Source organism: Durio zibethinus, chromosome 16 (genome assembly GCF_047325235.1).
Source record: "Durio zibethinus cultivar Kanyao isolate XHJ-2024 chromosome 16, ASM4732523v1, whole genome shotgun sequence".
Taxonomy (NCBI): domain Eukaryota; kingdom Viridiplantae; phylum Streptophyta; class Magnoliopsida; order Malvales; family Malvaceae; genus Durio; species Durio zibethinus.
The window spans coordinates 23927324-23944523 of record NC_143177.1 but is presented as its reverse complement, the minus strand read 5'-3'; the positions used below and the strand labels follow the sequence as shown (position 1 = coordinate 23944523).

Sequence of the window (17200 nt, the reverse complement as noted above, 5' to 3'; positions counted from 1 at the left end):
GAACATGTTTATAAACTATTAATAAAAAATTCTATTAGTTTTAACAAATAAATCAAATATAAATAAATTTAATTATACACGTAATCTATTCATTTAATTAATTAATCTTAAAATATTATTCGTGATCATTTATTAAATTTTTTAAATAAACATAAATAAATAAAAATCGAATACTATCATGACCCAAAATATTCTATTCATTTATATATATAACTCTAATTATAATTTTCCCCAAATTCATATTTTTCTTTTTAATGATTTCGAATGTGATACCTCCTAAAAATAATTCAAATGTATTATGGATCAGCTCCTTCAATTGAAATGTGCACTTTTGTTATTCTTTCCATCTTAAAATATTTGTTATGTATCATCTTTTATGGAGTTTTAAAAAAATGTTTTGATTTTAATATATTTAATATTAATTTTTATTTTTTTATAAAATTAAATTTTCATTATTTTTAATATCAAAAAGTATAAAAAAATATAAAAAGTAAATATTTTAGATTTTTTAAAAAAATAAAACATAATTTTGAGACATCTTAAAAAAGAAATATTAAAAAAAATGAAAGGAATATATTTTTTATGATATGAAGAAGTTTAGAAACAAATAGAGAATCCAAATCTCAATTATCTTAAAATAAGATATAACTACCAAAACAAATAATTTAAAAAGGAAAACATTAAATAAAAAAACCTAAATTATATTAAATATAGGGAGATGTGGTATGTCCGCTCTAGTCCTTAAGTCCGTACATTTTTTAGCCATTAGTCTTCGGCCATTGGGAATCCCACAGTCGCTTTCAAAGACACAAGAATCGATTTGTTTTCTTTAGATGTCAGGCTTTCTTTTTAGGTTGACTAATAGGGTACCTAACCCAAAGCCTAAAGGGACAATCCAATAATTGCAATAATAACATTTTTTTCCTTTTTAAGGAAAATCAAAGTTTTTTTTTATTATTTATTTAAACAAGAAAATAATCTATTATTAATTTTCAATAAAAAATTAAAATTAAATTCGAACTTAAAAGCCTAACAAAATCTTAAGTTTAATTTAAATGATTTATTTATGTGACAAATTTTTCTAAGATTGAAATTTAATTTTTAATATTTATAAATTTTTCTAACTTTTAAGCTTCAATTTTTGTTTGTATCAAGAAAAAATCTAATACTTAAATGTTAGAAGTTATAAAATTTTAATCACTTCGAATATTTAACTTAAATGATAGATATATGTATATTGTATTTTTCTCAAAAAATTAAATTCAAATCTCTTATCCCAAAATCAAATTTTAAAAGAAAAATTTTATATTCAAATGGTTATGAGATTCAAAGTTTTAAATTTTAACGACTATGGGGTCCAATTAAAATTTTTAAAAATTTTTTTTGAAGAAACTATAAATCTATTAGTAGAAATATTTCAATGTCATATTTCAATGATAATCAAAACTTTTGAAGAAATATTTAAATTTATTAGAAGTAAATTCTATATTTTTCAAAATATGCAAAATTAACTTTAGTTTGATTTATTTTTTTAATTTTTTAAAAATTTAAATTTATTAAAAAAAATTTAATTAAATATTTTAAAAAATCAAAATTATTATATTATATATTTTATATCACAATCTAGGGATAAGGAATGGGTTACAAGTGTTAAATTTCAAATCACAATTTAATAAATATTATTTTTTAACAATAATTATATAAATTAATTAAATTAAATTATGAGTTTAAAATTATTATATTATTATATATTTGAGATGAAATGTAAAAATTCAATAATTAGACTTTTATAAAAAATAATAGATAAAAAGATTGTTTAAAAAAAACTGAAAATGTTAATATATTAATTTAATATTCCGTCTATGAAAAATATAATAAATAATAGTTATAATTTATAAAAAAAAAAAAAATCCCATAATTTGTATGCAAAATTTTTTCCCATAATGGCAGAGTTTCGAGTCAGCACAAAGGCTATTTAAGTGTCAACAGCCACAAACAAAATTCGCAAAAGTAACTCAGCTGAATGAGAATTTCATGCTGACAAAGCCACCTCGCTCCTATTTGGTAACAAATCAAAGCCCCGTAGATTCTCGAAGTCCAAAAACCTAGAAAGAGAGAGAGAGAGAGTCTACATATAAAATCATCTTCGTGAAATATCTTTCTCCCTTCTCGTCCAGCGCAGTTCTTGAAACTGAACAGAAACCATCCATGGCAGCCACCGCCAATCTCTCTCCTTTGTCCTCTTCATCAACTCTCTCAAAATCCATCTCCAAAAACGCTTCCTTTCCTCTGAACCCGCCTCAAAAAAACCCATCTTCTCTCTTTCCAAAAACCCTGCCAAAACCCTCTTCTTTCCCTTGCAAACATGTTTTTCATACCCAAAAGCCTCAGTTTACCATCTCCTCTAAAAACCCCATCTCTGACTTCTTTTCGACAAACAAAAGTGACCCAGAAGACGATTTTATCTCTTCTTTTAGTGATGGTGACGATAAGCCTCGTGAAGAGTGTGGTGTTGTGGGTATCTTTGGTGACCCTGAAGCCTCACGTCTCTGCTATCTGGCCCTCCACGCGCTTCAGCATCGTGGACAAGAAGGTGCTGGTATTGTAGCAGTGAAAAACAATGTTCTTCAATCAGTTACTGGGGTTGGTTTAGTCTCTGATGTGTTTAATGAGTCTAAGCTTGATCAATTGCCTGGCGAGATGGCTATTGGACATGTTAGATACTCAACTGCTGGTTCTTCTATGTTAAAAAATGTGCAGCCTTTTGTTGCTGGGTACAGGTTTGGTTCTGTTGGGGTTGCACACAATGGAAACTTGGTAAACTATAGAACTTTGAGAGCCATGCTTGAAGATAATGGATCAATTTTTAATACTAGTTCTGATACTGAAGTTGTGCTTCATTTGATTGCTATTTCAAAGGCTAGGCCTTTCTTTTTGAGGATTGTAGATGCCTGTGAGAAGCTTGAAGGGGCTTATTCAATGGTGTTTGCGACTGAGGATAAGCTTGTTGCGGTTCGTGACCCCTACGGGTTTAGGCCTTTGGTAATGGGGAGGAGGAGTAATGGTGCTGTAGTGTTTGCCTCTGAGACTTGTGCTCTTGATTTGATTGAGGCAACATATGAGAGAGAGGTGTATCCTGGTGAAGTTTTGGTGGTGGATAAAAAGGACGGGATTCAATCACTTTGCTTGATGCGCCACCCTGAACCAAAACAATGTGTTTTTGAGCATATCTATTTTTCTCTGCCTAATTCTGTTGTTTTTGGAAGGTCTGTTTATGAGTCACGATATATTTTTGGGGAAGTACTTGCTTCTGAGGCTCCTGTTGACTGTGATGTTGTGATTGCTGTGCCGGATTCCGGGGTGGTCGCTGCTCTTGGTTATGCTGCCAAAGCAGGGGTTCCATTTCAGCAAGGGCTGATCAGGTCTCACTATGTTGGAAGAACTTTCATTGAGCCTTCACAGAAGATTAGGGACTTTGGCGTGAAGCTTAAGCTTTCGCCAGTTCGCGGTGTATTGGAAGGTAAGAGGGTTGTGGTCGTGGATGACTCAATTGTGAGAGGAACCACATCTTCAAAAATTGTTAGGATGATTAAAGAGGCAGGGGCTAAGGAGGTTCACATGAGGATTGCCAGCCCACCAATTATTGGTTCTTGTTATTATGGAGTGGACACACCAAGCTCTGAGGAATTGATATCTAATAGAATGACTGTGGAGGAGATTAGAGAGTTTATTGGATGTGATTCACTTGCGTTTCTGCCATTTGATAGCCTGAAGAAGATGTTGGGTGGAGATTCTCCAAATTTTTGTTTTGCTTGCTTCTCTGGGAAGTACCCAGTTATGCCAAGGGAAGTTAAAGTTAAACGGGTTGGTGATTTCTTGGATGATGGGTTAAATGGACCTATTGATTCCATTGATGGAGGTTGGGTTAAAGGTCCAAGAAATTTCAACAGTGAGAAAGAAATTGATCCCCTGTATCAACAGAGCAAGATTTAGCTGTGGTGAGTGATAGATATCTTGAGTGATCCGAACACAGTCTATATTTTCTTCCTTGAACAATCTAGAGTTTTACAATATAGAGCTCATACAATTTTGTCCCATAGTTTTTTTCTGCAAATTAATCTCATTAATGTATGGTTTTGTTTTCTTTGCTTAAAGCAAATGGGCAATTAGATGAACTTTTGATTGATGTTATATCATACAGTGATTTTATTGTATCGGAGCTCCCTTATTGACAGTTTGTTTCCTTTCCTGCTTCCTTTTTTAGTGTATATTGTTTGGATTATTATATTTTACATATGCAGTAGAATCTGAAATTTCTACAAGCAATTTTGATTATTTACAAATTATCTATTTAATTATGAATAAAAAAGGTCAAGTATATGGTTAAACGAGCATGTGATAATCCTTTGTGAACATTTTGAACTCCAGTGCCATGTACAAGATAATAATCCATATTATCTGACCAAGTATTGGAGATGAGTCTCGCCAAAGGTGTAATGTTGTCTAGAGACATTAATGAAGATGATTGATCCTCTGAAATTTTCTTTCTTATTGTACTTTGAGCAATGAGCTTCTGTTTTTATTGAAAGTATAGATGTACAGACCATAATTTCTGATGGAATGGAGGACTGTTCTGAATCTTGATTGTGGCATTCTATAGTCGTCACAAAATTCTCATTTTCCTTTAACGCCCCAATCTATGGGGTTTTGTTTCTGATGCTCTTGGTAGGAACTTAGATTTATGGTTTCTGGAGCCTTGGGCATTAATGTTTCCTGTGTTGTTGCTTCATGCACCATGCAAATAGTCTGAAATCTGAATAACATTTGTTCTTTGGTATCCCATCCTCTTTGAATGGTTAATTCTTGGCATTATCAATCAAAAGACTCAATGAATTTATGCATTTGTCAGCTGTGCAAACTATAGAGAATCTGAGGTCAGATTAGGTGTTTTATTTGAAAACGTTGGCCATGCTGTGTCTTAAGATAACAAACTCAAATTTATGCATCCTAAGCATATTTATTGTTTTTTAAATGGAAAGATGGGAGAGATTTGTGGTTGTCTTATCTGGTTTCTTTTCACAGAATTTAATGATGGTTGAATCAATTGTATTAGTTTGTTCTCAAGAATCCTGAACCATATACAGTACTCTTGTTTGTGACAGGATTTAAGAAGAGTAAGTAAATAACTTGTTGCTTTCTCTTAAATTATATCAACAGGCTGAGCTTTTAGTAGCGTAGACTGTTAAGAACTTTATTACTGTTTTCAATTGTTGGTTATGGAGTTGGCCTGTAGACTGTAGAGTGAAGCTGTTTGCATTTGCCTTTATAACAATGTTTATCTGAGTCAAGTTTCATTCTATTGCTGTGATAACCTTGTGTCGATCACGTAGTTTATTCTGAAAGAGGAAGACATGCAGTATTAATTGGGATCTCAATGAATATCCCATCCTTAATATGGCATGGTGCAAGAGTCCACTCGTTGCGAGGTTTCTGCTACATTGAAGAAATTCAGATTTTGTACTGTTAAGGTTAGTTAGGGTGGACGTGTATGTGTATGTGTATGTATATGTTAATTTGGTCAATTACTGATATGATTTCGTCTCATTTTCAATGGTTTTGTTTTAACAGAGTTTGTGGGGACTGTAAAATCTGCCCCAGTAGATGTTTCTGATTTTAGAAGAGAGAATTTAATTGGATGGCTAATGAGTTTTTTTCTCATTTAGATAAGCTCTTTCATCTTTGTCATGTCATTGGTTTTGTCATTGTGCTCTAATCAATTTGCAAGGACCGTGACCTTGGTCTGAGTTGGAAATTGGAATAGGGTAATACCAAGGAATTTTATGATGACCATCTTAGCTTGCAATGTGAGTGAAGTGGACATACTGGATACTCTGCAGTAAAATTTGCTTCATATGTTTCTGGTATACCATGCAGAATTGCAGATGAACTAATTTGCAGGTAAATGGTTATGGAGTAATACTTTATCTCAGTGGCAAGTTACTTATTCCGTCAGCAAAATAATGCTAATGGCCCAGAGAGGGATAGGTTATGGTTGAGATTTGTCGGAACACATTGAGCTCAAAGAAAGAATGGCTTTCATTTACTCACTCGTAAGAGGTAACATTCGATGTTAGTACTTATAGCAATATACGTTTGGAATCACGCCATGGAAAAAGGTGCTGGCCTCCAACCCTAACCCCCACCCCACCCCCCCCCCCCCCCAAAAAAAAAAAAAGCGTCCAGCCTTATCATCTGGTAACTCTGACTTTGATGCTAACCAAAGGTTTTTGTTCCCTGGGGGAGAGTTGGGGAGTAGGAGGAAAATGACCTTCAAAAGTAACAATGAAGTTGCGTGGATGGGTGGGGTTGGCAATGATAGGTAAAAGACGCAAGCTCCAAGCAGGGGAAAAGTTCAGGAACCTATTGGTTTCGTCCGGTGCACACATATTTATCGGTTGGCATGACGGCGCAGGAAGGGGAAGGTTCAGGGGATTGGGAAGTTTGGTGCTAACAGCAATCTCTAGCCACCTGGCAGGGCGATTCCACTCTATCCATTAGAACTGGACTAGTGCTCATTTGTGGCAGTATATAGCTGACGTGAAGTATAATTATCAAGCATTCTTTCAATAAGAAATCCTCGAGAAGATGATCACCAAGGAAAACAAGAAAGAGTTGATATCCTTTCACTCACAAATGGCCACATCATGTTTTGGTTTCTTTATTCTCATTAACACATGTTCCAGAATATCTTCCCATGATAAAACTTTTGACTCAGAAACTAAAGTCATCAATCATAAACGTCTGATTTGAAGCATAGCTATAAATTTTAAAGTTATAAAATTACAATTACATTATTTTAAAGTTATAAAAGTTAACCAGTACAAATTTTAGGGTAAGATGAATAAATTTCCTTAAATAATAGAAGATAGCTATAAGCACGTATGAAATGCGAGTTTGTGCTTACTTACACTACCAACTTCATTGTGAGCTTGAAGAAATTGTCAAACAACTTAATAATTTCTGCAACCGGCAATGGCTACACTTCTGCAATTGAACGAGCCACAGAAATGAAAAGCATAATTTGCGCACCATGATAGTATTGAATTCATAAAATATGCAGGAATGCGAAACGGCATAAAATTAGCCATTTTCTGCTCGATCATAAGCATTGGATTTGTGCTTTGGTGCAAATGAGAAGCCATCAGGAACCTTGCCAAGCAGCATTTCAGATATTCGGATCTGCACAAGTGAAGAAGCAAATAATAAGGATTACATGTAGCATCATTATAGTGAGATGTTATTCAAGATAGTAAGAAGCAATGGCGTACCCAATCAGCTGCAGAATCAGAGGCCATTAGTGTCTCAAGGTCATCACGTCCATAGTAGGAGGGAGGACGCCAGTTCAGCTGTTGTGGTATGACATCTAAAAGACCAACAGGTATATACCTACATGTGTAGCTAAGCCATTCCAACAAGAAATGCCTAGTTGTTTCCACTCCTGCAAATTCAGTCAAATTCCAGAGAAATTTAAGTGGTTGTTCAGAAACAAAGTATATGTTCATAACTAGCACGTATAAATAGTACTAATAATGGTTGTAATTTACAAATCGATTTGGCATTTCTAACCTTGATAGAAAAGATATCATAAATGTTTTTTCAGAAGCTAAAACTTGAACAGGGTAGTTTGACACTAATTACGCATAGGGTTAATGTTTAGGCTAAAATAGAATAATGTTTCTATTTATCAACTCAATCACAGCAGATAGAAAATAGAAAAAAAATGTTTCTCATACCATACTACCAACATAATGTTGTCATTAACTCTTCACTAAGCTAATATAAGAGAATTTAAACCAAATTATATTATATAAATCATTCTGAATATTGTATGCCTATTGAAGTAATATGCGTACCTTTTTTGTCAGATCCCCAATGTTCTAGGCCAAAGCGCACATAATCCTTCAGAATATTAAACCGCTCCCCAGAACTGATATCCCAGTGCCTCTGTTCGTTGATTTCAGTACATAACCAAGGCTGCAATGCACATTAGCTGTTATAACAGGCTAAAATTCCCTAAAGCACATTTCATAAACGGAATGCTGTCAGCTAGATGTCAACAAGATTCAACATGTTAAAATTGGTCTTCAGCTTCTTGGGTTAGTGGCTAAGAGCCTAAGAAAGCTTAGGAAGATATCTAAGGAGGGAGGTTGAACCCCACCATACCCTATCCCTATCCAGTGGATCAAAAAACATGTTAAAATCTAAATAAAGTACCTTTATTAGTGCCCCTCGAGCAATCATACATGTAGAGAGCTCAGGGCAGTCAGATATGTGATTGTTCCAATCTAAATATGAGAAAATATCCCCATTCCCCAAAACTTGCAGTGCACTAGGGGCCTTCCGGCCACACTGGTATATATAATCCCAATCTGCAAGTTTACTATAGCGTTGTTGACGTGATCGACCATGTATTGTCACTGCAGTAGCACCCCAACTGCCAATATCTGCAATTAATGAATCAATGCGATTTTTCCCTTCAAAATAACCTGTTCGCACCTGGTGTAACAAAACTACAATTACATATCTTGAAAATGCTTGATAATTAATAACATGTGCATGCGAAGAAGAGGGAAAGAGGAGCAAGCTTGGCAAGAAAAGGTTGAAAAAAAGTTGAGACAAATAACAAAATAGGAACAACCGAGCCCACATGTATAGTGAGGTAGGCATGCGTATAAATGAACTTAAAATCTAAATGTCACCAAGTACCTTAACAGTTATAGGTTTATCTACAGTGCCAGAAGCTGCTTTAATGATGCCTTTCATACGTAATGGTTTCATGAGTAGGGAAGATCCAGCGCCCTTATTAACGACAATATCAATTGGGCACCCCATATTGATGTCAATGAAGTCCACTGTACACTCCTTATCTATAAGTTCAACAGTACGTGCTACAGTGTCTGGATGTGCCCCGCATATCTGGACACCAAACAAATCCTCAGATGAATGTCGCCTCAGCAGAGCCCATTCTGAAGCTTGACCCTGTTGCCACAGAAGAAGTGTCACAGAGAAGCTCACATATGACACATAGAATACATTATTATAATAAAAAATAAAATGAGAAAAGGCCACCAGAAGAACCACCAAAAATGAAGTTTAACTATCAAATATTAGTTCCCAATCAATATGTATATTCTAAAAGCAAGCTAATTAATGCAAGACACATCACTAATTTCTTATTTGGGATGCCTTGCAATGAAAGAATATTATGCATATTGGTTTCACCGGGTTTACTGAACCTGCAAATCACAGCATATTATTCCAACAACTATTGAAATATAAAACTAGCCACCTGATGCAAAAATCACAAGGCAGCAATGGCATACATACCTGCAAAAGATTGGTGCACATAGCCATTTCACCGCATGTCACATCAGCTCCCAATATTTTGCAAACCCTACGAAAAGGAAGATTCCCGACAGTGGTTAGTGGAGCAAGATACATTTTTTCTCTAAAATCAATAAGCTTCTTTTCACGGGGGTGAATCTTGAGGCTTATATCAGGTTCTGCAAATACATCATCAACCGTATGAACGGATTCAGTTTCTGTAGAATTTTTTTCAATATCCTTCTCCAAAACAGTTGCACCTGTCAAATTACATATCTTAGTCATAAACTTCATTAATGAGTGGAAACAATAGAAAAAAAAATTCACAAGAAGACTACCATTCTCCACTTCATCAGTGCACATTTCATCAACTACCGATTTTGCTTTCTTTGAGGGTCTAAGCTCATCGGTTGCACATGCCTCCTCAACATTATCTGGTGCTGCATATGTTGGAGGACAATCAGAACAGTCAACTGAATCATCAGCCACTTTTTTGCACTCAGTTTCATCAGCAGCTTGAGAACCATTTAAAACAACTTCGTCTTCCTCCTTATCATCCAACTTCTTTGTTTTCAAGTTGGGCCCCTGAATTATTTCATTCATTATAGCAATAAATCATCATGATGATACAACATGATGGAATGAAAAAAAAAAGGCAGAAATAAAGATCTTCAATTAAATGCATTGATTTAGAAACAGATAAAGATGAGGAAATACTAAAAACACTAATAATTTTCGGTTCATCATACCATGAGTCCAAGAGATTTGATTACACTGTCCGCTTTAGTGAAGCACATTTTGTTTTTCCACAAAAGTTTCTGAACATCTTTGCTTAGTCCATTGACCTCAGAGCTTTTCTTCAACACATTAGCAGTAGCAGCAGAAGCACCATCCTTATGCGTGCCAGCAAACCTACATGCCAAACCATAAGGGCAAGGTGCATCCGCAGTTATAAATGGGCATTCACCCTCCAAATCAGCCGGTTTCTACATTCAACAGAACAAAACTACTTATTAAATCTCCAAAAGGGAAAAAAACCCAATTAGCCAAATTTGATAAAATTCTAAATTGAGGAAATGGGTATTAAAATACCTGAGCCATAAAGGCTTGTATGTCATGGCTAAAACGACATTTATCTTTATAAGGACAAGTATTAACATCTCCAGTCTTCGCTATCTCTGGACACAGATTCAGAGCAGATTTTTGTTCCTAAAGGCACAAAAAAACGATCTCTAACGATCACACATGCAGCAACAACAACAACAAAAAGCAAAAAAAAAAAAAAACTTTGGTCAATCAATCAAGCAAGCAATTAGAAATTAGGGACCTGACGACGCTCTCGTTTGAGTTGTCGTTTTGATTTCTTTTCTTTGACTACGTTGGACTGAGATTGCTTGACGTTGGTGTCGGAGGCGGCGTCGTTTTGGGTGGTTCTGGAGGACGGTGGAGGCCGGAGAAACTCTCGCTTTACTGGGGCAATGGCTCGGGCCACCAGGTCTTCTGGTTTTTGCTGAGCAGCTCCATTTGTGTTCGAAGGTGGGTGAGAAGGTGGAAGCCCCTCCTTCTCCGAATTTGTAACCACACAGATATCTTTGGGTGACTCGTCCATCGCTGGCGAGTTCACTCGGTAAACTGTCTGTCTCCTGCAGTGAGTGGCCGAGTGGGTGAGCGAGTTTTGTTCAACTCCGAGTAATAAGGGACGGGTACTGGATGGTGGTTACTGGTTAGGGTTTAATGCTTTTGTTATGTGGGATTTTTGTTCAAGGAGGCAACCAAACGACGTGAACGGAGTGCCGTTTCTTTCAATATGGGAAGAAAGAATGTAAATGACGTCGTTTTGCAACAGAGACCACAAAAAAAAAAAATTGTCAGAAGTGGGATTTGAACCCACGCCCTCCAGTTCACTCGGTAAACTGTCTGTCTCCTGCAGTGAGTGGCCGAGTGGGTGAGCGAGTCTTGTTCCCCTCCGATAATAAGGGGTGGGTACTGGATGGTGGTTACTGGTTAGGGTTTAATGCTTTTGTTACGTGGGATTTTTGTTCAAGGAGGCAACCAAACGACGTGAACGGAGTGCCGTTTCTTTCAATATGCGAAGGAAGAATGTAAATGACGTCGTTTTGCAACAGAGACCGCAAAAATAAGAAGTTGTCAGAAGTGGGATTTGAACCCACGCCCTCTACCGAGGACCAGAACTTGAGTCTGGCGCCTTAGACCACTCGGCCATCCTGACGTATTTATTTAGTTTAACAAAATACAATATACAAAAAATACAAAACCAAATAACGACGGCCAGCCAAACAGAGTGATGCCTACACCCTGGCTCAAATCCCTATTGGGAATCTATAAATCCAAAATATCCGAGACTAACAATTTGTAAGTCCGAAAATTTAGAAGTAAAAATCTAATAGATCTGTAAATCCCAATTAGATTAGCGGTTTACCCTTGGTCTTCGAGATCCTAAACTTTTTAGCACAAAAATAAAAAATAATAAACAAAAGCAAGTTCCATTTATGGAGTTTCCTAACCACAATACAAGCAGATTCCATAATGAATCATTTAATAGATGTCTCTAAGACAAACTTTTCAAGGTGGCTTCAAATTTATGATCCCCCCAACATCTTTAAACAAACCGTGCAAGCCAAGCCAATTGGCAAACAGTTGAAACGAAATACCCAACTCTTTAAACGAAACAAAAGACTGAAGTGTTAAGTTCAACTCTTCTAATGTTAATGCAATGCAACAAATCATGTCAACTTAATGTTTACATTCCAATATTATCGTCTACCATGAATAAATAAAAGATTACTATAAACGATTTATGATTATTTAAGCTGTATGTTACTTCATTCCATGATCCGAGATGGAGATCCGAAGCAAGGTTCCATGAAGCGTGTTTAAGTTGGAGATGCATATCCCATGCTAGGTTGAACTGTAATTACCACAACCATGAAACTCGTTGAAGATGGAGATTTGAAAACTAATGAATGAATGCACGCGAAGAAATTAGGGAATAATATCATGGTGAAATAGCATCGTGATGTTTCAACTCTTGCGAAAGTCACAAGCTACTGATTCGACTCTGTTTTTCCAGTTGTGTTCCCATTCTGCTGTTGGGGCTGTGGTGGTGGCCGCTGCTGGAACTGATGAGGAATGTTAGCCTGGGAAGAATGCTGCTGGTGTAGCTGGAACATCTGGTGGTTAACAGAAACCTGCTGGGAAACTATGCCCTTAGAGGGGTCAGAATCACCACCTTGCTCTTGAGTAGCGAGCTTTAATCGCCGAACCTCCGCAGTTAATGCTTCGTTTAGAGCTGTCCAAATGCAACACAATTAAGGGACAAGTTATTGAAGCATTAAATTTCACGCAATGCAGTTGTAGGATGCACAACATGATACAACAAATTCAAATAGGTTATCAAAATGGATGAAATAGGAGGACATATATGCCCACCACTACCTCCACTTCTGAGACAAGCTAGCTTAAAGTTCAACAAGTTTAATCTTTTACAATGTATGAGACTTTGTTAATAGCAGGCACAGACATGTGACTTTATTAGAGAAGTATTAATGATATTTCCACCATCTTACTAGAGCCATGCAAACAGATACAATAACTGTTTCAGGATGCTTTGCCTAATCAATCCAGCTATGGCCATTACACTATAAATTCATAATTTAAATAAAAAAACGACTGTATCCTCGTTGCACCTTCAACATGAAGCGAAAATCCTAGCATTTATAGGTGAGAACTGCACTTTTACAAATGGCCACAACTTTCCGAATAGCACCTTCTGAAATTTCTTGCAAGCATTAACCATTTAAAATTAATGTATAAAATATTTTGGCACCTCACTTCCCATCTTTGAAACTTCTTTCCTCAAAGACACCTAATATAAGGATGATAGTAAGGACAAAGAAATGCAATGGACTAAATTGTACCCAGAAAAGAAAAGCAATGAAGTAACTATAATCGGTAAAAATACATACCGTTTGTTTCCTATACAAGAATATCTTGACACCTAACAAGTTATAAGTACAAACCATGCGTATTTATTGACACCTAAAAGGCTCGCAACATTGCACACATAAAATTATGAATCTTTCTTTCTCAAGAGTTCGGTAAAAGTAAAAGTTGCATATTTGCAGTATTACCGAAATAGGTAAATGTGATAGTAAGAAGTATGAAGCATGAGGCCTTTTCTTTCCCTGAAATGGTTTTAATTCAAGAGTCAAATTTTGTAGCATGAACAACTGAGAGCATGCAAGTGAATTTTTTTTAACACTATGATTTGAAGATCCTTGTCTAAAGCATGCTAATCAAATAGCTAAATTGCCATAAACCTCTAATCAATCATCCATAACCACATTCCATGCAACTCAAAAATCTAAACACTTCTTCTGTCAAAAGAAAAAGGCTAAACTTTAAGAAAATGAAAAAATCAGATTATACCATCACGTAGTTGTGCTTGTTGCTCCATGGCTTGAAGACAAAACTTCAACTCATTGTTCTGATTTGTAAGCCCAACAGAATCTCTCTACATCAATTTAAAGTTGAATATGAGAAATGAGAAACAGGAAAGTAGGAAATATTGCTACAACATTCTGTGCATTAAATCCTCCACCTGTAAAAGTGTTAGCTGAGCAGACAATGTGGTAGCTTCAGTCTGGAGAGTCTGAACCTTGTGCTCCAATTCTGAAATATACCGCATCTTCCGCTCTTTGGAACGGGCAGCTGATTGACGATTTGCCAATATCCTTAAAGGACCAACCAATAAGTTAAGTGGAATGCTTTAGCAGATCAAAAGGTTATTATTAATAGTAAATGGTAGACTTGAACACAAGGATACCTCTTTGCACGCTTTGGGTCAGTCATTGCAATCTCAGCAAGCTTCTCATTTGCCATAATTTTCTTCAGTTCAGCCGCACTGAACTCACCATTTCCAAACTCCAAACTAAAGGCAGCTGAATTCCCATCAATTGAATTGCTAGGTGAGAGTTGTCCAGGGCGAGTTCCAGGCGAAGGTGGTAATTTTGGAGACTCATCACCAAAGTTCAACTTCCCCATAAAACTATCCATGGAAACACTTCTATAATGTCTACCGGCTAGAGCAATGTCTCCTCCTGCACTCCTTTTGATCCCTTCCCTTTTCTCAGTTGAATTCATTCCACCCTGTGGTGCACTGTTCCCACTTTCATTCACACTGCTTTCCGCTTCATTATCGCTGCTATCACCTCCATTGGTCTTTGTTCCACTTGCTCTGCTATCCAAATCTTCATGCTTCTCGTTACCATTGTTCTTATCATCAGTGCCCGAAGAATTCAAAGCATCAATATTATCCAAATTCATATAAGCTGAAAACAAATCATCCACAGCTTCCCCCTCCGATTTCCTCTCACCCATTCCTTCCGCATTGCCATCAGCACCTCTCACCCAACTCGTTTCCTTTTTCACCAACTGAGCTGGCTTAGGCACACCCGAATTTTCCTTAACAGACACGGATGGTTCCAAACCACCTGCACCCTTTAAGGGAATAAGAGGTGGCGAAGATTGCATTATTGTATTAAATCCAAATGGAATATCACTACTCGACCTCCTATGTGATTTTCGAGGGGGCAAACTCTCTCCAACCCGTGGAGAATTCCCCCTAGAAAAAGGTGAGGGTGGCAACAAAGAATGCGAAGCTGCATCCCTTTCGTCCATAGACACATCAGTACAAATTTGGTCTGAAACCGCCACAGACGAAGAATCACGAAATGGGGAAGGGCTTAAGGGTGGCAATGAATCAAGTGAAAAGAAGGAAGAAGGCTGAGACAAAGACCGCGAATGAGCAGGTCCCTGAATAAAACTCTGAGAACCCATTTGCTGGTTCATCGAGCGGGACACTGGAATCTGTGAATAAGGCGAAATGGGCGGGATCTGGTTAGGGTATGAAGGAGGGATACCAACTCTTTTATTACTAGCATCACCACCATTAAAGCTTTGGCCAAAATGAGAGAAATGTCTAGCAGCCCTGATTTGATTAGGATTCAACTGAGGTATTTCAAGATGGCTCATTGGTTGCTTAGGAATTGAAGATGGTGATGTTCCAAATGAAGATTGAATCCTTTGCATCACACCAGTGTTACCTTCTTCACTATCACCCATTTTTTTACTTCTTTTCTTACAAACAACACCTTTGAGACCAAAAAGCTCAAAAAGAGTCAAACTTTAGCCAATTCAAGCTTAACCCATTTCACTCCAAACCAAAAACAGCAACAATACAATAAAATCAAGTCCACCAGAATCTGCAAAATGAGAGATGGACAAAATTTGACAGTAGAAACAAAAAAAAAAAGCAAAGTAGAATCAGCAGAATTTAGAACAACTTAATAGTAAAGGAAGAGAAGTAAAGCAACCCATTAAGATTATTTAGAAGAATAAGTGACCAAAAGTATATTAGTAGTGTTCTAAAGTACCTTGTAAATATAAGGTCAAAGCAAGGAAAAAAATGGCCGTCCCGCGTAATTTAGCAAATGAAGTGGCAGACGAGGTGCAAGTTAGCAGGGTGGCACCACCACTAAAATCTCCGCCGAATATAGCGGCAGGCGCTTTCTCTCTCTTCTCTCCGTGTTTCTCTGTGGAAAAATCAATTAATATAAACTTAAAAAAAAAAAGGTTTTTGGTTTGGGTTTCTCACTCTAGAAACTTTGACAAAAGAAAAGGATGTTTTCTCTCTCTCCTTTCCTTGGGTTTCTTTCTTTGGTGGGGTTCGTTGGAGGGGACACGGATTTCATGACATGCACGTAATCTACGCGTGTAATTAAATTTCATTTGAATTTGGGTTTGGCTTTGTCATTTCAATTTGATTCCGACCTCATTTGACAATTTCACACCTTTGCTTTGTCTCCGCAGCTCATTTTAGCAATCAAATTTCTCCCAACAAAAGTATTTAATAGTAACATTTTTGGATGCTAGAAACCTACCTACTAATCTTATCCATAATTAATTATATAGTTCTACTATTAAATTTTCTTTTTGGTACAGATGATTGTAATTCTACAAATTTATCAATTATTAATTATACACATTATTATTAATTTTTTTATCATAATTTAATAATAAAAATTTTTTAAGCCTTAAAATTTAAACTTAAACTTATAAAATGTCATTTTTTTTAAATGACTTTATAAATAAATTTTGATTTTCACATAGTTATTTTTTAAAAAATTTATTATGAGATTTTAACATAATTTAACCATAATCATAATTTCACTATTAATATTCATTAAGATATTACTACCATTTACAAAAATATAAATTAAAATTAATAACCGTAAATATAATTATTTTTATTTTTAACCAATGATAAGAAAGGTTTTTTTTTTTACATAAAAAAGTTTAGGGTGAGAAGTTTTTTCATTTTAAAATCAAGATAAATAATAAATTTTAAAAAAAAACTTATATTAAATATACAAATCATTTAAAAAAAAAACGATTGACAGCTAAACTCGAGCCTTAAAAAAAAATCATAAATCTTTTATATTTTGATTTAATAGTTAATGAAAGTTTACAAAGACATAAAAATTTTGATTTCGAGTTAATATCTTTTCGTTTTTTTTTTTTTCGTAAGGGTTATACCGTCTCTTAAATCAATAATAAAAAAAAAGAGATAATCGTAACAAATACCTTTAAAATACTATTAAAAAGTGTATTATTGTTAATTTTTATTAATTTCATTGTTTCAATGTTTTGTTAATCTCTTGTATTATTTGATTTTTCTATGAGACCAAATCAATTGAATGGTGAATATGATCTTAATATATTGCCAAATTAGCAT

General features: G+C 35.5%; 2 protein-coding genes, 1 non-coding gene and 1 pseudogene across 6 annotated transcripts; 1 reads left to right on the top strand and 3 right to left on the bottom strand.

Annotated features, from left to right (window-relative positions):
- Positions 1-2010: 2010 nt before the first annotated feature.
- On the top strand, positions 2011-4255 carry LOC111297371 (amidophosphoribosyltransferase, chloroplastic pseudogene; annotated as a pseudogene). The gene has a single exon (XR_016328782.1). The product of XR_016328782.1 is annotated as an amidophosphoribosyltransferase, chloroplastic pseudogene (transcript).
- Positions 4256-6779: 2524 nt separating this feature from the next.
- On the bottom strand, positions 6780-11371 carry LOC111297356 (tRNA-dihydrouridine(47) synthase [NAD(P)(+)]-like). 3 transcript variants are annotated; one of them, XM_022892093.2, is made up of 10 exons: positions 10712-11371; positions 10477-10593; positions 10134-10370; positions 9723-9969; positions 9388-9644; positions 8767-9039; positions 8275-8556; positions 7914-8034; positions 7329-7498; positions 6780-7239 (listed from the first exon to the last, which is right to left on the bottom strand). In XM_022892093.2, exons 1-10 carry the CDS (start codon positions 10991-10993, stop codon positions 7141-7143), a joined length of 2085 nt encoding a protein of 694 aa, XP_022747828.1. In that variant the 5' UTR covers positions 10994-11371; the 3' UTR covers positions 6780-7140. The 3 variants fall into 3 exon arrangements, with proteins under 3 accessions (XP_022747828.1, XP_089601700.1, XP_022747839.1); XM_089745574.1 differs by having other exon boundaries at positions 9388-9969; positions 10712-11127; XM_022892104.2 differs by lacking the exons at positions 6780-7239; positions 7329-7498 and having other exon boundaries at positions 7936-8073; positions 10712-11129.
- Positions 11372-11530: 159 nt separating this feature from the next.
- On the bottom strand, positions 11531-11614 carry TRNAL-CAA (transfer RNA leucine (anticodon CAA)). Its single transcript has one exon. It is a non-coding gene; the product is annotated as a tRNA-Leu (tRNA).
- Positions 11615-11862: 248 nt separating this feature from the next.
- Positions 11863-16283, bottom strand: LOC111297362 (bZIP transcription factor 29-like). Its single transcript, XM_022892114.2, has 5 exons — positions 15840-16283; positions 14231-15668; positions 14006-14138; positions 13834-13918; positions 11863-12694 (listed from the first exon to the last, which is right to left on the bottom strand). Exons 2-5 carry the CDS (start codon positions 15526-15528, stop codon positions 12450-12452), a joined length of 1761 nt encoding a protein of 586 aa, XP_022747849.1. The 5' UTR covers positions 15529-15668; positions 15840-16283; the 3' UTR covers positions 11863-12449.
- Positions 16284-17200: the final 917 nt, after the last annotated feature.